Here is a 20942-nt window from a genome sequence, read left to right on the forward strand (position 1 = left end):
GCAGGAAAGTATTATCTGGTTGATTCAGGATACCCTGTGAGGAAAGGGTTCCTGGCACCATATAAGGGGGAGAGGTACCACATTGGGGAATTTCGGCCTTCTGAAGTGCTGCATCGTCCAGAAGAGAGGTTTAATTATCTCCATTCATCACTCCGTTCGGTCATAGAACGAACGTTTGGAGTTTGGAAAAGTAAGTGGAAAATTTTGAGACATATGCCAGGCTTTAAGATACACATGCAAAACTTGATCATTGTTGCGACAATGGTTCTTCACAATATCGTTAGAGCACATGAGATAAACAATGAATCTTCATGTTCAGGATCTACAGGGGGCACATCATTTGATAGTGACAGAGGTCATTATGATGCCTTGGCAGAAGCAGTCTCAGTCTTGGACGAACCTGAGATGAAACAAGTTCGTATTGATATCACAACATCGATATGTGCGGACGATGACTGATTTTTGTGGGGACCATAACTGATGGTTCAAAAACTTCGTGGATTTATTTTGTTGTGAAGCGTAAGAAGTGTTAAATATGTATCTTAGAAACTTTCAGGACACTTGATTGTTTATCCAAATTCACACAAAAGAGTGTTTTGTTGTTGGCATAGAGTGTTTATTTTCACAAGTAGAATTAGGGCCAATTATCACTTTTGTACTACACTTCTCACATCTCAAATTTATGATACGTTAGTGTTAAGAGATTTATTGAACACTCAAAAAAAATTTCCAATGACTTGTAAAATAAATTTGCATAATAAAGGCAAAAACAAATAGTTTGTCTCCGAATAGATTGTAAAATAATCCAAATAAATGACATAAGTAACAAATGTGATTTATTTAAGTGCCATTTAGCCAGAATAATATCAAATAGAAAAGAATCAATAGAATAATATCAAATACAAAAGAATCTACATCAAACCCTAAACAAATTTTAGCTACCCCCAATAATTAAGATTGTACTCTTTCTACTACTTTGCAACCTAGCTTTGGGTCAGAGATAGTACCACTCTCTCTAACATTACAGAGCAAAGCATCACGCCCAGTTAAAACTACATCAAAAAAGTCATCATATTGGTTTGTAAGAAGATCTAGTCCCTCTAAAAGTCCCTATGCTCTCCTTGCCAAATTTGAAACAGAATTCTAGAATGCTTCCACTTCAATAGGGTCCACACCATCTTGGATCATGGGATACAATTTCTTTACACTTGTATCAACTGCCTCGAGCTCTTTCAAACACTTCAATAGGGTCCACACCATCTTGGATCATGGGATACAATTTCTTTACACTTGTATCAACTGCCTCGAGCTCTTTCAAACACTTCAATAGGGTCCACACCATCTTGGATCATGGGATACAATTTCTTTACACTTGTATCAACTGCCTCGAGCTCTTTCGAAACTGTAAATATTCCAGTTGAATATAAATTTCTAATTTCGCTATTAATGCTAGTTTGCAAACTGATCAAAGCTTGTGCCCACAAATATTTGTCATCAACATTCAAATCAAACAACTTCACAGCAAAATCAGAGAAGGCTGAAGCAAAGACACTGTAGATAAATACTGTCTCCACCTTAACCCCATACATAACACGCATTAACACCTTCCCTTTGGCTGAGTTCTTAACCTTGGGGTGAGACAGTGATTCCACAAGCTTGTTCGAAATGGGTGGAACAGTTTTCAACTCTAGGGTTCTTTGAACTAATATGCTATCTCCATGCATCAAGTGAAGATCAAGCCTTGATAAACTGCTTTGAAGAGCTGGAATCCAAATTGTGCAGCACACACTGAAGCAAGAGATGGCCCTGGTTCACCCTTGAGATTTCAGAGCTAAAAGCATTGCATATATTGAGCAAATTCACACTGATGACTGATTTTTGTGGGGACCATAACTGATGGTTCACAAACTTCTTGGATTTATTTTGTTGTGAAGCATAAGAAGTGTTAAATATGTATTTTAGAAACTTTCAAGACACTTGATTGTTTATCCAAATTCACACAAAAGAGTGTTTTGTTGTTGGCATAGAGTGTTTATTTTCACAAGTAGAAGATCTAGTCCCTCTGAAAGTCCCTATGCTCTCCTTGCCAAATTTGAAACGGAATTCTAGAATGCTTCCACTTCAATAGGGCCCACACCATCTTGGATCATGGGATACAATTTCTTTACACTTGTATCAACTGCCTCAAGCTCTTTCGAAACTGTAAATATTCCAGTTGAATATAAATTTCTAATTTCGCTATTAATGCTAGTTTGCAAACCGATCAAAGCTTGTGCCCACAAATATTTGTCATCAATATTCAAATCAAACAACTTCACAGCAAAATCAGAGAAGGCTGAAGCAAAGACACTGCAGATAAATACTGTCTCCACCTTAACCCCATAACTAGCACGCATTAAAACCTTCCCTTTGGCTGAGTTCTTAACCTTGGGGTGAGACAGTGATTCCACAAGCTTGTTCGAAATGGGTGGAACAGTTTTCAACTCTAGGGTTCTTTGAACTAATATGCTGTCTCCATGCATCAAGTGAAGATCGAGCCTTGATAAACTGCTTTGAAGAGCTGGAAATCCAAATTGTGCAGCACACACTGAAGCAAGAGATGGCCCTAGTTCACCCTTGAGATTTCAGAGCTAAAAGCATTGCATATATCGAGCAAATTCACACTGATGACTGATTTTTGTGGGGACCATAACTGATGGTTCACAAACTTCATGGATTTATTTTGTTGTGAAGCATAAGAAGTGTTAAATACGTATCTTAGAAACTTTCAAGACACTTGATTGTTTATCCAAATTCACACAAAAGAGTGTTTTGTTGTTGGCATAGAGTGTTTATTTTCACAAGTAGAAGATCTAGTCCCTCTGAAAGTCCTTATGCTCTTCTTGCCAAATTTGAAATGGAATTCTAGAATGCTTCCACTTCAATAGGGTCCACACCATCTTGGCTCATGGGATACAATTTCTTTACACTTGTATCAACTGCCTCGAGCTCTTTCGAAACTGTAAATATTCCAGTTGAATATAAATTTCTAATTTTGCTATTAATGCTAGTTTGCAAACTGATCAAAGCTTGTGCCCACAAATATTTGTCATCAACATTCAAATCAAACAACTTCACAGCAAAATCAGAGAAGGCTGAAGCAAAGACACTGCAGATAAATACTGTCTCCACCTTAACCCCATACATAGCACGCATTAAAACCTTCCTTTTGGCTGAGTTCTTAACCTTGGGGTGAGACAGTGATTCCACAAGCTTGTTCGAAATGGGTGGAACAGTTTTCAACTCTAGAGTTCTTTGAACTAATATGCTGTCTCCATGCATCAAGTGAAGATCGAGCCTTGATTAACTGCCTTGAAGAGCTGGAAATCCAAATTGTGCAGCACACACTGAAGCAAGAGATGGCCCTGGTTCACCCTTGAGATTTCAGAGCTAAAAGCATTGCATATATCGAGCAAATTCACACTGATGACTGATTTTTGTGGGGACCATAACTGATGGTGCACAAACTTCGTGGATTTATTTTGTTGTGAAGCATAAGAAGTGTTAAATATGTATCTTAGAAACTTTCAAGAAACTTGATTGTTTATCCAAATTCACACAAGAGAGTGTTTTGTTGTTGGCATAGAGTGTTTATTTTCATAAGTAGAAGATCTAGTCCCTCTGAAAGTCCCTATGCTCTCCTTGCCAAATTTGAAACGGAATTCTAGAATGCTTCCACTTCAATAGGGTCCACACCATCTTGGATCATGGGATATAATTTCTTTACACTTGTATCAACTGCCTCGAGCTCTTTCGAAACTGTAAATATTCCAGTTGAATATAAATTTCTAATTTCGCTATTAATGCTAGTTTGCAAACCGGTCAAAGCTTGTGCCCACAAATATTTGTCATCAACATTCAAATCAAACAACTTCACAGCAAAATCAGAGAAGGCTGAAGCAAAGACACTGCAGATAAATACTGTCTCCACCTTAACCCCATACATAGCACGCATTAAAACCTTCCCTTTGGCTGAGTTCTTAACCTTAGGGTGAGACAGTGATTCCACAAGCTTGTTCGAAATGGGTGAAACAGTTTTCAACTCTAGGGTTCTTTGAACTAATATGCTGTCTCCATGCATCAAGTGAAGATCGAGCCTTAATAAACTGCTTTGAAGAGCTGGAATCCAAATTGTGCAGCACACACTGAAGCAAGAGATGGCCCTGGTTCACCCTTGAGATTTTAGAGCTAAAAGCATTGCATATATTGAGCAAATTCACACTGATGTCCAAGAAAAACCATTAGGAAAACCATAAGACAAAGCACCAATTTCCTGCACCTATTTGAACACATGATTAACTAATAACAAACTACTTATCAAATAAGTAGTACATTAAACATATATGCTTTAAATACTGGGTCACCTATTAGTTTTTCACAAACCAGCAACAATCATTGGGTAGTAACAAAACTACACAGAACCCAATGATGCCACAATGAGACTAAAGTGCAACACTTACAACTCGTGACCTGAAACTCGAAACCAGATACCAGCAGTCCCTACAATTGCTTTAATGTAAGTTGTCAAAAGTTTAAGTTGAATGCAGTGATATACATTTATTGGTATAGTTCTTGTAGTGGTGATGGCAATAATGGTCGTAATGGTGGTAGTGCAGTGGTATGACAACATCCAAGGTGGTGGTGGTGGTATTGGTAATGCAGTGGTATGACAACATCCAAGGTGGTGGTGGTTCTGATTGTATAGAGGAACTAGAATGGAAGCAACGAGAGAATGAATACTTTGAAGAACCTAAAGGTTTAAACATTTGTTCAACTCTCGTCTCAAAGTGAATTTTATGATATTTAGACATTTTAGTGTATGGATACACTATGATGGGACTACAACCACAAAAGTTGGAAATATTAAAATATATATATCCTATAGTTTTGATACATTCTAATCATTATAATTTAAAACTTAACAAAGTAAACTATAGGCTTGGGGACGGGATCGCCCAAGTTCAAATCCCCCCACCGTAATTGTTAGCAAATTATTAAAATAAAATTTAAATTTTAAAAAAAATTGCCAATTATACAACCATTTCAGTTAAAGATATTTGCAGGCACAAAGTGCAGATGTGATGCTTGAGCTTCAAGATAACCCTATGTTTGGTAAAGAGGAGTTGAGTTTGGAGAGATGGTCCAATCTCAAGAGTTTTTTCAGCAACATTTTTTTATTAATTTTTTTCCTCAAAGCAGAGCGTATTGGCAAAGGATCCAAATAGATTCAGCCACCAACAGTAGCTACAGTTCGTTTGGACACTCTTCCTCTTTTCATTCTAATTAAAGACTCTGGAGCAGTAGATTAGTATCTTATCCATGCCAATACTTGGCTTTGGGAACTATGAATTACAAGTATTATTAACATAGGTTGAGCATTTAGCTTTTGTTTAATATTGGCTAAGACCCAAAAGAGGAGGGAGAATGAAGTAAATTATAATTACAACATTTTGGGTTGCAATCAGCAACAATTGTTATTAAAACAGCTGATCATTATCAATATGGTATTAGGAAAATGAATGTCACCAGCTGTGAAAGACTTAATCAAGGAAATATTTATATACAATGAGAGAGAGATGTGAACAGTTTCATAGAGAAACCTTGCAGCAAGAAGCATGATGAGGAGACTAGGCAGTGGCTGCTGCTGTGCTTGTTCAACATGTGATGCTGGGAGAAGGGTGCAGACAAGGTTACCAGCAATGAACCCCATGTCACTCCAACTGCACGCAAGGTTACCAGCAAACATGAAATTGGAACCAACATTCTGAACCACAGAAGCTTCATTCCCAGCACTAGCATGGCTTTCTTCCAAATTCCAGACTCAACTGTACAGGATTGGTCACCAACCACAGTTGATCAGCATCAAGAATCAGAGAGCGATGGTTTGGCCACTTGGGGTATGCACGCTTGAATAGGCTCATGCACACGGTGTCATTCTGCTGAAGGACCCCATTTAAAATACACTTCATCACCCCTGAGCCAAAAATGAAGAGAATACCATTTAATTACTGAATAAATGGAACAAGACATGACATAAGTTACAAAAGCAACGGGTATTAGAGTCCTTTAATTGACAATTTCATATAGTGGGCATGTTTGGAATTTTACATAGGACAAAGGTATGCAAATACAGTTATAATCTTCATTAAAAAAAAAGCGTATACACTATTCACAGCCAGATCCCCCAATAAAGAAAAAGCAATAAATCACAAAAAAATAGAACTCATAATAAAAGGATTGAAAATGCTTTCAGGATCAAATGATGCCACTTTAATTTTCTATCATCGATATCGATGATGGCCACCATTTTCTGTTGTGGACACATTCCCCACCACAGGAATATGATTATTCTCTGGCATCCATACAAGACCTTGAAAACAAGGCAATCTAAGGATATTTGCATACAATGAGAAACTTTGACAGATTACCACAAAGATTTATAGATTACATCAATGTTTCTATTTATTTTCCCCACATAGATCCCAAACAAAATTTGAAAAATCCCCTTTCTAGTCTTTTGCTTTTCTTTTCATTTATAAAACACTTTAATATCATTACTGTGAGTAGTAGCACAATTAGTCTTATATAACATCTAAAAGTTGACACCACCTTCTCTGAGGATCTCCTGAACATATCAATAGATATATATGAACCAATAGAGTGTCCAACCTTCACAAAGAAACTAATGTCAGCTACTACAAATTTCAGGACAAAAACAAGAAATCAAGTCACACAATATTATTAGCTTTCCTAGGATCATAGGAAATAACACAAATGATTCAATTGGTTATCTCTACGCTAGAGGAGTCAACTGACTTATTACAGCAATAATAAAGATCACTGCCTGAAAATGACATATGGACAGAAAGCAATGAAACTACATAAATCATTGTAGTTCAAGGACTGGAATAAAAAATGACAGTTTCCATTGCCAAGTCACTCAACAAAGTTGGGCAATACTCTGTTACTTGGAAAGTGCATTTTTATCAAAGTGCAAAACTCTTCTTCATTTGAAGCACAGAATGAAGAACACCACAATTAAAAATCAGATAAAGAGAGGGCATTCACAATTCTAACATCTTTGTTGAGAATATTTGGGATCACAGTATATGTAAAAAATAAAATTAAAAGAAACACCTAAAACAAGGACAACTTTAGACAAAAACTCCCCCCATATTAGCAAAATATTAATACTCAGACGTGTTTATGCACCAACGAATCATTAACAAGTACACACTAATCCCTCTTGTCATGTGTAGGAGAGTGGTGAGACAAATGGATAACTAAAACTACAGGATGCATAATTTTTGTCAAAGGAAACAGGGAGATTCAAAGAAACATTACATTTTCTGAGCAACCATTGTCAGCCCTATGAACACTTTCAATGGCTAACTGAAACTTGGAAAAATGTGGGCACTGCAAAAAACAAAACCAATGGATTTATTATCACTGGGAAAAAACAAATTAAAAAAAAAAAAAACTGAGCAACATTTATGGAATTAAATCGATTGGAAAGGGGGAAAAAATACCTTGACTACTGGGTAATATGACATCCATTTGCAGATAGCACTAGCACTAGAAAAATCGATCAATTTACATTCCCATATATTTATGGGAAGAGAGGAGTCATGGGTCGGAGCTTGAGGGACGGTGGGGAAGAGGGTGAAATGGGTTTCTAGAAGGAAGAGAATACAACGGCGTCGGACTGGGGTTGGCTTCCAAAAGATGGATTTCTCACCTGGGCTCTTCGCTGGCGTCGGACCGATGTAGGTCTTCCTTCATCAATCTCTGGTGGGCGTGGAACTCTTCGAAGGCACAGGCTTAGCTAGGGTGAGGAGTGGAAAAAAAGAGAGGTCGCGTGTAAAATTTTAGTATTTATATGCTACAGTAGTTTCAGCTGAGCTACAGTGCTTTCAGCCAAATTAATCACCCACATTTTTACAACTTATTTGCTACAGTGTTTTCAGTTCTCAGTTTCAGCAACAATAAGTCCAATCCAAACGGACCCAATGTATATAGTGACAGTTATATGCAAAATAGTTTGCTCAAACTTCGAGAGAAAAATTATTCCAAATTTTGATGCGAAATTTAATGTGAAGCCAATAGAATAAATTGACTCGATCAAAGAAAAATTTGTAACTTGGAATTGAAGTAAATCAATGGAAGATGCTATATGGGAAGCCTATATAGATTTATATATAATTCGAGAAATATTAATAATTTTAACGTCTGATAAAATATTAAATGGACTTATTTTTTAAATTGACTATGTATCTTACCCATAAGAATTTTAAAAAGAGCTGTAATGCAATTAATATGTAATTGAAGTTGTGATTCACAGTGGCTAAGAGGCATACTGTTGCCTAGGCGTCAGGATTAATAAAGAGAACTTTGCATTAATCAGGAAAACCAAAAAAATTGTTAAAGCCCTAATTTCACCTGAAACACATATCAACACCTTGAATTCATCTCTAACAATTCCACTTGGTCTAATAATCTAGTCAAATACTGTGATCAAAAAACCAGATCTAAAGTTTGACAGAGTTAGATCAAGGTTTGACCAACTTTTGCACACTTTGATCGATTATTATTTTTACACATGAGTATGCATGTTTGGTTGGATTTTAAATATGGGTATGCTACTTTGAGTTAAAATTTTAATTCAAATGTTAAATTGGCTTGATAATCCATGTGTTCTGTATTCTGAGTTGAAAATCGAAAGTTATGTAGCCATCCTTTGCATGCTTGTTTGGATTATGTGCTTACCCATTTATCATGTCATCAAATCCATGTGTCCACATGCTTGAATTTTCAATGTACTTAGATGACATGCTACCCATATATGCATTTACATGCTTAATCTACGTTTTTCTAGTATAATTTCTTGGATCTAAATAGCAACATGCTTTAATCCATGTTTTCCTTAGTTTAATTTCTTAAATCTAGATATTTGCATGCTTTGGAATATAAATAAATGTATAAAAAATTTATTTAATCTTATAATACTTTTTTTTTTTTTGAGAAACATAATCTTAGAATACTTTTGTTCAAATAAATATATATTTTTAATAATTTTGTCCTTTGGAATGTATAAGCAATCTAAAGTTATGTGACTTATACTTTTAATAATGTCGTTTAGCTATGGTCAAAATATTTGAAAATCTTTTTATGTGAACAAGTAAATTTTCTCACAAAAGCTATATATGCTCCTAAGAGTGCAATAAATATCAAGTAAACATGTGCGGATGAATGAACCACAAATTGTAATGTATAATAATACCAAAGAAACCATTTTAAAATTTTTGAATGATGATTTTGGTTGGCAAAGCGTCATATATATTAAAGTATATGAAGTTACAAATTATTTTACTACTAATTTATGAAAAGAAAACGCATAAAGCTATCTAATTATTTTCTAATTATTTTAAATTTTGGAATGTGTACAATCTAAAATTATTATTTTTTAATTATTTTGAATTTTGGAATGTGTAAACAATAAAAAATTATGTGATTTACAGTTTCAATAATGTCGTTTGGCTGGGGTCAAAAGATTTAAAAAAAAAAAAAAATTATGTTAACAACTGATTTTCTCACAAAAGCCACATATGCTCCTTAGAGTGCAATAAATATCAAGTAAACATATAAGGATGAATGAACCACAAATCCTTTTGACAGATATTTTTTCGACTTATACAAAAGGCTAAGGCCAGATTTCGACAAATTTTACTTAAAACTCGATCAATCGAATCTCTAAATTACTGGTTCGTGATTTCAGCCCATCAAGTGTTAAGGGTTTTTGTTTACAAATTAAACAAACCCTAACACACATCTAAAAGACATTTGAAACTAATCTTGGTGTACATCTAAAGGTTTTGTGCCACTTGCTCTCAAAAGCTTCTACTGGTGATGAAGCAAACCATATATCGAACTAGTGATGTTTAAGTTGATGCAATACCAGTTCCTACAAGTGCTGGATTTGAATCTTCAAGTGGGTACTTAAAGTTGTGGATAGGAAGTTTGCATGCAACATCTCCATAACTATAAAAGTTTATGGATTCTGTAACATCCCAGCCTAATTGCATTATTAATTTTATGAGTTTATATGCTTATTATTTTTCTAATTAATTTAAGTGCATAAGGCTTTGATATTTTGATGTTATAAAAGATTAGACTTTGTTTTTAATGATATAGAAAGAAGTTTTTAAAAGGTAAGGTTACCTATGCATAACTATTTTATTCATTGGGCCTTTCTAGAATATAAGCTTATGAGAGGGGGGGGGGGGGTCATAAGTAAATTTTAAAAATTGTAAGGGTGACTCATCAACCCTTTTACCCTTAGTAAAACACATGCCCCACCCAAATTCTTTTCCCTTGTCTTCTTGGCTACACCAGAATGTATATTCCTTGTTCTTCCTTCTTTTTTCTTTCTTTCCTCTTTCTTTGTTCTTGAATCAGTAGCACCATCTCACACCAACAACCCTCCTTTCTCTCACCGAGATTATATATATATACCATGAGATGGGCGGAAGTGCACAATATATTAAGTTAAATTAAAGTAATTAAGATAAAAACAATAAAGTAAAAGTATTTGAGATTTTAACAAAATGTAGCTTCGATAATAGATTAAAACACTTACAGGATAATAGTAGTTAGAAGGCTTGGAGCTGGAAAGGGAAAGGTTATAAGATTAGATAGCAATCTGAAACTAAAAGGGATTTGAAACTAGGAAAATTTCGTGATGGTCTTTCTGAAAGGGACATCCCCCCCCCCCCCCCCCTTTTATAGGCAAAATAAAACACTATTTAAACAGTGAATAGTGAATAGTAAACAGTAAAATTGACTTTTCTACTATTAATCATAGGTTAGCAAGGTTGTCCACATGTGTTGTCTAGAGGGAATCATCCCAGTGGGGAATAGTCAGAGCAATGGCCATACCCTTATCAAGGAATCAAAACAACTTTAGTAACATCAACAGGGAATCAATGCAAATAGTAGGGAATCTTGGCAAATCAATAGCTTTAGCAGGAGATTCTTTTACTTAGTAATTTTGGAGTTTATGTCGATAGATTTAATCCTCTCCTAAATCTAGAGTGGAGGCTTCATCATGTCCAAATAGGTCTGGATTGTAAGGGTAATAAGGATCATTATTAGTAACAGAGGCTTCTGAGGATGCCTTGGATTCTTGGTCATCCTCTTCTCCTTTTGAATTAGCATTTACTGCTTCTTCTTCATCCTTCATTTTTTGCCTTAATAGTGCAAATATAGTAAAACTATTGAGATCATCAAAGGCAAAGTTTTTCATTTTGCTCTTAGTAGAGGACTTAGCAGGTTTAGTAGTAGATATGGTAGCAAGTGTAGTGGGTTGCCCCTGCTGGTATGCCAGAGCTTGAGTTTTAACCTGAGTAGAAGTGTTAATAGCATTTTAAGAATCAGATGGAAATTCTCGGGCAACATTATCAATAACATCTTGGGTGTGAGAAAATTTGTCCCACCATTTAACAAACCATTGTCGTGTAAGAACATCGCCTTCCTTAACATATTGCCATTTCAGGATCTAGGGCACCTTATATTTTTTATCAAAATTTAGGGTAGTAGGAAACTTAGCACCATGTGCGTCTATCTTAAAAGCACTTGAAAAATACTTGAGGGAGCCAGTCAGAGGTCCTAGGAAAATGTTAGTAATAGGGCCAAATTATGTCCACTAGTGGATGAACCATAAAGGAAGCTGAGAACTGAAATCTTTATCAAACTTAATGAACCAGGAGTGGGTCATAGTAGCATCTTGGTGTAACATGAACTTGAACCATGCTTGAATATAATCATGATATGAATATGGAATAGCTGAACCTGGTAAAGGTTTTGTAGCAGCAGGATGGAGTCCCCATTTTTCTTCAGTAACCACATTGAGGATGAAAATACTATGGTAAATAATTTTTTATTTATCAATCTTATCAGGTATAGATTTGATAAGGACTGATTTTTCATGAAACAGAGTGATAACTTAAATTTTTACCAATTGTGTTCTGGTATCCAGTGGAAGTTCAAGGGAAAATAATCTGTCGCAAGTTTAAGTGGGTCTTTGATCATAGCTCTATTGGGTTCAATGGAGAACTGGTTTTGGAAATATTGTTTTTTAACATATTGAGAAGCATTGGGGTTTTTGGGGAAGGTGGCTTTAATAGGTTGGTTAACAGGGACCAAAGCATAAGGATCATAAAAGGATGCTAACATAGTGGAGTAGTTTGGTTTAGGGATAGTACCTAGGGTAGTAAATCGGTTAGCAATGGCAATAGGGGAAGCAAGTTCTTGTTTGACAAGTTGTTTAGTAGTATATGTAGTAGGGTGTTTGTCTTTGGACCTTCTACTTGCCATTTCGAAACTGCAAGAATTCACGGGTAAGGAAATCAGGGATAGTATTTTGAGAACCTTTAATATATACAATTTCAAAATCAAAAACACTTAAAATAGCTTGCCATCAAGCAAAAATATATTTTGAAGCAATATTTTCAACATCTTTTTTTGTAACATATTTAGCACTTTTGCAATCAATTCGTAACAAAAACTTTTGATTTAGCAAATCACTTTGAAATTTGGAAATATATAATACTACAGATAAAATTTCTTTTTTTAATAGCGCTATAATTTATTTGTGTATTATTCCAGGCTCCTGAATAGAAATGAACAATTTGTTTAAATGAGTTTGGTGAAACATGTTGTTTCAGAACACCTCCATAACCAATGTCAGAGACATCGGTTTCAATGATTTTGAAAGCATTAATAGTAAAAATACCAAAACAAGGCAGAGTTTTAACATGGGACTTGATTTGTTTGAAAAGAGAAGTATGAATGTCAGTCCAAAGCGGAGAATTATTTTGTAACCAATCAAATAGAGGTTTACATTGTTTCCTCAAGTCCTTATAGAAGTCTGCAATGTAGTTTAGAGACCTAAGGAATCTTTGTAGTTGTATTTTATCAATAATGACATCGTGAAACTTTTCAGCAAACTAAATGGCTCTATCAATGGGACGAATTTGTCCTTCATAAATGTCATAGCCAAGGAAACGGACCTTTGTTTGAAATAGCTTGATCTTCTTAGTAGAGACAATAAGACCATTGCGTTTGATGGTATCAAGGAACGAATACAAATGTTTCCAATGTTCATCAATGGATTTGGAGTAGACAAGACATCATCAATGTAAACAATGGTGAAATGACTAAAGGAGTTGAAGATATCATTCATAATGTTTTGGAATTCACTTAGGGCATTCTTGAGATCAAAAAGCATAACATTCCACTCATAATGTCCAAAAGGGGTGGTGAAAGCAGTTTTGTACTTATTAGCTTCATTGATTTGGACTTGCCAGAACCCAGATTTCATATCGAAATTAGAAAATATGACAGCATCACTTAGCCTATGTACTAGGTCATTCTTGTTAGAGATAGGATACCTAATCCATTCTAATACTTTATTCAAAGGCTTGTAATTAATAACTAAGTGAGGAGTCCCTCTTTCAATTTTAGCATTTTTTAAACATAGAAAGTAGCACAAGACCAGGGGGACTTACTATTCCTAATCAGCTTTTTCTCAAGCAAATCATGAATTTCCTTTTTACAAAATTCAACAGTTCTAGCATTCATTTGAATGGGGCGAGCCTTAGTAGGAATTTTTTTTTTTTTTTTTCATTAAAATCTTTAACATAAGGCAAATTAACAATATGTCTTTTCCTATGCCAAAAGGCATTAGGGATATCAAAACAAACATCATTGATCAATATTTTATGAAAGCTATCAATTTTGGATTGTAATAATTTATCAGAAAGTTGTTCAGCAATCTTCTTAATCTAACCTCTTACTTAAGAAAATTTAGATGTTTTGTTTTAGCATGAATCAAGTTTAAAGAAGCATCATTATCAATTTCAAATCTTGAAGCAAATTGAAATTTGACTTTTTGCCTAAAAGGGTCTGTAGTGATACCATCATGTTCAGTAAGAAAAGGATATAAAGAATTTATGAAGGGAATACCAAGAATCACTTTGTTAGTCATGTTTTTAACAAGAACAGAAGGAATTTTAAAACAAACATTGTCATGGCATACATGAGCATTATTTAATTTATATTTGATTTTCATTTGAGAACCATTATTAGAAAACTGTTTCTCAGTGTATTTTTCATAATATTTGGAAGGAATTATTCCTTCTTGAATGTAATTCATATCAGCACCAGAGTCAATCATAGTAATAACATTGAATTCATATTCATGGCATACAACAATTTTAACTTTTGAAAACCATTTTGGAGGGATCAATCTGTTAACAAGACTGAGACTATTATCAATAAGAGCAGTATTAGAAAGAGGAGTTTGTTGGCTGGAGTCATCTTCATCTCTTTGCTCATTAGGCTCACTATCAGATTGTTCATTGTCAAGTTGTTTATCAATTTTTAAAAGTAACATTTCTTGTTTTAAGTCAAAGTTATCATTTTTAACTTTTTTAAATAATTTTTTAGCTCAATGATTTCTTTCTTAATAATAGTAATTTCATGTTGTAAATAATTAACAATTATCGCTTCGGACTTCTTTTTATTAAATCTTTCCAAAGTTTCATCAAGACTTATCTTTGATTTCATCCTTTTATCATTTTCATCCTTAACAAAGGTTTTCTTGAGCTTTTTAAGATATTCTTCTTTTAGCTCAGGATTATCAATTTGGCTTATCAAATTTATTAGCAAATTTTCTTGTTATTCTCCTTTGGTTAAAACATTAATGGTTTTGCGACCTTTGGAGAGAACATTAATAGTATTGTAACAAGAGTCTCTACAACCAATTTTAATGTTAAGGGAATCAGAAGTTTCATTGTTAGAGTGATAGCTAGAATCAGTTAAGGAGAGAAAATCATCTTCTGATGAATCAGATGAAGCAGAAGATCTTGATTCAAGGATCCGAAACAGATCCTCTTTATCATTGTCATTGATATCTAACATATTAAGCTTATTCTTGAATTTGCCAAGTTTTTGTTTGCAGTCTTTACTAAAGTGACCAAATTTTCCACAATTGAAACAATTTCCTTTACCAGATTTCTGCTTATCATGTTTCTTATAAACATTTTTCTTTTTATCATAAAAATTATTAGGTTTAGTAGAACGTCTTCTATATTTCTTATATTTGTAATCTTTATGGACTTTATCATGTTTCTTGTTCCCTTTTTGCCTGGAAGGAGCAATGGGGGGTAAACCATATTGTTCACAGAAATTATCTATCATAATTAGCCTTTTTACTATTTTTTAACTGTTGTTTTAACATTTTTTGGTCATTACACATGTTAGTACCAAGTTTTTTAAGAGTGCTAAAAATATCATTGTAAGTTAAATCATCATAATTAATAGTACCATTTTTATCAGTTAATTCTTTTTTTACCTTATGAGCAAAGAAAGGAGGCAAATCAGCAATAAACTTCTCTTTCTAATAGGGTTTCAAGCAGTCTTTCCGAAGCATTACTCTAGAAATAAAAACAACTTGGTACCATCTGTAATTAGACATAGTAGGACAACGTAAATTGTTTAGATAGTCATTGCTATGAGAAGAAATATTAGAAGGAGTTCCAACAAAATATTTAATAATAGTATAAATTAAAGTATTGACTCCATCAAGAATACCTACGCCAATTCTTTCATCAAAAATGGGTAAACCATCATCATCTTTTTTAATGGCCTTTTTGATGGATTCTCTAGACTCTTCGGTAAGATATTTTTCCCACCAATTGTGAAGGGTTCTAGAAAAACCGGTCGTAAGAAGACCAACAATTTTAGTACAGTTAAGATTATGGTTGGTAATATAAGCATTAGCAACCATAGATATATGACCCATTTTATTAATAATTTCTTGTTCAAGCAAGCCATCAATGTTCCATTCATAAAAGCTTATCAACAAAAACAGAAAACTAGGTTTGAAAAAATCTTTTTTCGAATTGCATATCAGCAGGAATAGGTTTTGAATACTAGTTTTTTGTAAAAGACATGAGATTGGGTTTTCCAACAAATCTTTAATTTGAAAACAAATTTATCAGAATCAGAGGATGAGGAGTCAGAATCTAAAACTTCGGAAAAAATAATCTCTTCCTTTTTTCTTGAAATAGCATTCTCTAATTTGATTGTTAGAAGCTAGAAATTGTGGTTTTGTGTTAGAAATTCGAAAGATTGAAGATATTATGGTCAATTGGATGCCTATTAATATATTCTAACATGTACAGTATAGGTATAAAAAACCCACACGAAATGAAGGCCGATTGTAATTAGTTGATGATTTTGTGAGAAAATATGTTAAATCTGTCACTGTGATAGATTCAGTGTTTACAACATGAAAAAGCTAGATTAAATCATATTCTATGAATTTGGATGCTAGGAGTAGTTCTTATAAATTCTATGACACACATTGTTGTAATGGAAGTGGCCTCACAGCAATTGGATCAATATAAAAATAATGGTTTAATTTCTAAGTTGCATGAAATTTTGTTAGGACAGATTTATGTTATCTTTTATGATTTTTATTAAATCATGGTTTTATGCTTTGACTCTGAAATTGATATGGTATCTACTAGACATCCAGAGGAGTGGCTTTGTAAAATTGAATGAAAATTGGATGTGATTGGATAGCCCATTTGTATTTTATAAATGAGGTATGTGCTGCTAAAATAAGTAGTAAACAGTAAATGATATACCTGACTTTGAGGATTTAATTTTAAAGTTAGGGTGAATGTTTTGAGCTATAAATTAGTATGCACATCTTTTCGTATGTTTGGATTATAGATAAATTTTGTATGCCTTGGTTTCTCTATGGTTTGGCACATAATGTGTTTGATGAATGTATCTTATGCTATAGGAACCTTTTGAATTAAGAATTTCTTGAGTTTGAGAGTTAGGTTGTGATTCATGTATAAGTTTAAATACTTAGAAAGAATTTGTTAGTAATAAGTTTTGGTCTTTCATTTAGGTGACGAGAATGAAAACGTGGACACTTGAGCTTCTCTTATACAAATCTCTCGTGTCTTTTGTTTTCTGGTAAGGGATATGTGACATGTGTGTTCGATACGTATAAGGATTGTTTAGAAAATTTATTATGCATTAAAACCTTTTAATTAGAGATATTACATATAAGTATGATTTAAGTAAAGATATATGTTCATGATTTATTGAATCCTATATATATGATAATTTTAGCATATTGATGTTATTACTTATATCACAAACTTAATATTTAAGAATGAAGTGGATATGCTACTGTTATGAAAGATTTGTGTAAAAGCATAATTATCAGAAAAATATAGTTTTCGGGTTATTCCATTGTTATGATCTGAACTTAGCCAATAGGGGTTATAGTACTGGCATTTCCATGGAAATTTTGATTGACTGTTATAAGTGGTGAAAACTCTGCTATACTTGCCCTTGTTGGGAATGAATAACTTGTGGAGAATGCCAACCGACCCCATGGTTGATGATTGATTACACCGAAAGGGATGTGATACTTTCTAATATGATCCTGAGATTTCCTAGCATTGTGGAGAATGCTGGATGCCTATCACAATGTGCTAGAAGCTCCCTAAAGTTGTGACAACTTACAATTGGATTGACTAATATGCATTATAAATGAGCTATTAAGCTATTTGGAAATTATAAGAAAAGTATGAAGATAAGAAAGGTATGTTAAATATGTTATAAGTCTAATGGAAAGTTTATGATAAAGCATTTTATAGTCTATTTAAAGATAAAGTTACTGAATTATGCTTAAGTTCCTTATTATGTCCTTTTATTATTATATGGAAGGAAAATGATGTATTTTCATCTAAAAGTTCATAAGTTATTTTAAAAATAGTATGAATAGTATGAAGATTATTTATCAAAGCTGGCATATCCATAAAATATTTGATTTACATGCATTCTTATTAAATGCTCATAGAGCTTAAAACCTCACTGGACTTCGTAACTTACCCTATTATATTTTAGTGCACAAGTTCTTTCCTAGAAGCAGCGAGAGTATTAGAGATGGCAAGAAATCTGTGATTCTCGTTTGTTAGAATGTATAGGTTTTGTTGTATAGTAGTTTAGCTCTTTTGTTTTATAGGAGAAATCAAGATGTACTTGATCCTTTTGAGCATAGATGTATTTTAGAACCGTAGTTCGTTTTGAACCCAGTTGTATGCCTTTGGGGTTAGGCTTGTAAATGAGAATTTTGTTAAATGTTTAGTTATGTAAAATTTACGTGAATATCTTAAGTTACAGCCAAGTTGTAATCTTGCAAAGTTCGAAATGAAATGAAGTTTCAAAGTTTTTATCAATTTTGTATATTATGGCTTTTATGCAAGGAAATAAAAAGGAATACAAGAAGTGATTTTTGATAAGCACCTTTAGTTTTAGTTGGTTCATGTTAGTATTAAGGTAAACTTGATATTAACATGCCGGTTATGCTCTAAATTCTGAAGTACAGGTTTGGGTCGTGACAGATTCAGCACTGCGTTGGGTAACATTAATAAGTTTTGCTAGGAATAGAGTTATCTAGTGATTGTAAAACTTTTATTCAATTAGTGGATTTATTTTGCCTCAAGGGTTGGAATTTCTATTCCATTGATTTTCCTTGGGTCAACATATCACTATGTTCTGTGTTTTTAGTTGATTTTATTATTTGCATAATACTGGTGATTGTTATGTTAACCAAAGGCAATTCATAATTGATCTAATTGACAACTTGACTTTAAAACTAGTTAATGAAAGTTTTAATTAGGTTCTAAAAACAAACAAAATATAGTCTTCCAATTGTAAAATGCAGATTGGTTTTCATTTACAAACTATACAATATGAAAATCTTCTTCAACTATGTTTTAGATGTGGTTTAGTCACTCATGAAATGTCCACATGTCCATCCCTTCCTCACATGCATCCAAATGACTATACCCCTTCTCGACCTTTTGTCTCTCCTACTATCCAAATGCTACCATATGGCACGTTCTGGGAAATTACATTTTACTATCCTAAATTATACCATAAATTACACTTTGTATCCTAAACTTTTCGAATACACATTTTGCATCCTAAATTATGACTCTTGTTACACTTTGCACCTTGATGTTAAGTTTTCTGTTAACTTTGATGTAAATCCAAAGTTTAGGATGCAAAATGTAATCAAGAGTGTAGTTTAAGGTGGTAAAGTATAATTTCTTCTTTGTTTTTAAGGGGATTGAGAAAATAGACAATTGGGTATTTTTCATGTAATGTCATATTTTTTCATCCAAGTTAATGGCAAATTTAACATTAGGATGTAAAGTATAACAAAGGTTATAGTTAAGGGTGCAAATGGTGCATTCGAAAAGTTTAGGGTGCAAAGTTTAGCCTTCCACCTTATTATCTTCCATTACAATTATTGATTAACATTGAATGACGAATGATTTCTTTTTCTAAAAGACCTTTTTTTTTTTTTTTCCTCAAATTAATTACTTTCCCACTAGATTTTTTTTTAATAGTTTTCAAATTTGGGGTATATTTTTCAATTTGAGGCTCCTAAATCAAGGGAGTCAATTTCGTATCAGAGACCGTTTTGATTTAATCAAAGGAACAATATATTTTGGTACCGGTCAATACTACTGTCCCGTTTTGGAATTATTGCTATATATATATATATATATATAAACTAAATATTTTTTGGAAAATAATAAAAAAATTACAAAAGTAAATGTGAATTAAAAACATAATAAATAAAATTAAAATCATATTTTATTAGTAATATTTTAATTTTAATAGTTATACAATAAAATTTGTAATATTTTTAACATTACTTTTTTTTAGATGTGCTATGTCCACAATATTTTCTCAACACTTTTACAATAAATCATAGGTAGCTATTTGTTATTGGTTCTAGTTTGTTCCTACTACTAAAATGAATTTTTTGCCCCACCAATAAAAATCCGTAACAACCTAAAACTTAAAACTTGTTGTGAACGTATTGTAAGAAAATATTGCATTTCAATTTTTGTTTTGGTACACGTATCTCAATTTTCAACTACCATCTGCCAACAAATTGTTTTTAATAACTCACTTTTTTTTAACCTCCACTCATTCTCTTTTACTTTTACAATTTATCTTTCTTTATTTTTATCTTGATTTTATCTGCTTCACATGTTTACCTCCACTGAGTCTTATCTCATTTCAAATTTCAAAACAAGTCTTATCTCCTTACCTTTGGTCAGTCATCACGTGGGCACCCAAAGCAAAACTCTTTGAGAAACAGTAAAGACATAAAAAAGTGAAGAAGAAGAAGAAGATGACTAGAGGAACACAAACGTTGCAGAGACCACGAAGAAAAATGGGAAGCTAAGCAGAAAAGTGACTGAGATACGAGAGAGATGCATTAGATCGTGAAATTTGTTGAGAAATTATCTTAGGTGAGTGAAAAGTTACAAAGAAATCTGTATTTTTGTTTTGGGCCGATATCTATTTTTCGGCCGAAATTCGGTATTTTTGTCAGTACAGCCGAAACGCTCCCGATACTGCCGGTATTTAAATTGGTACGAAATAAAGATGTTTCTATACTATTTCAGGCACCGGTACAAAAAGTATCGATCCTACCGGCCGGTACAGTACAAAACTAACTACCATGTCCTAAATTCCCAAATTTGAGTTATATTTTCATATTTGAGATATACTTTTGTAAATGAAAGTTTTTAATCATATAATTATTGAAATTACAACAAATATTATTGATTTTCATTTTTCTTACGGGTCAAATAACATTATAAAAATAAAAAATAATAAAAAAATAAAATAAAATAAAATAAACTTACTTTTTTTGGAAAACGTTTTCCATCAAACAAACGCGTAGACAATATGACCACAACGAAACAAACGGGCTCAAAATTTCATTA

The 20942-nt window shown here is 33.2% G+C and overlaps 1 protein-coding gene and 2 pseudogenes across 1 annotated transcript; all 3 read right to left on the bottom strand.

The window, feature by feature from the left end:
* Positions 1-840: 840 nt before the first annotated feature.
* On the bottom strand, positions 841-2713 carry LOC112023761 (protein BPS1, chloroplastic-like; annotated as a pseudogene).
* A 71-nt stretch (positions 2714-2784) lies between these two features.
* On the bottom strand, positions 2785-4277 carry LOC112023760 (protein BPS1, chloroplastic-like; annotated as a pseudogene).
* A 10498-nt stretch (positions 4278-14775) lies between these two features.
* Positions 14776-15297, bottom strand: LOC112023759 (uncharacterized). Its single transcript, XM_024056386.2, has one exon. The coding sequence runs from the start codon at positions 15295-15297 to the stop codon at positions 14776-14778; it is 522 nt and encodes a 173-aa protein (XP_023912154.2).
* Between the last annotated feature and the right edge of the window lie 5645 nt (positions 15298-20942).

This window comes from Quercus suber, unplaced genomic scaffold (genome assembly GCF_002906115.3).
Source record: "Quercus suber isolate HL8 unplaced genomic scaffold, Cork oak 2.0 scaffold_293, whole genome shotgun sequence".
NCBI lineage: Eukaryota > Viridiplantae > Streptophyta > Magnoliopsida > Fagales > Fagaceae > Quercus > Quercus suber.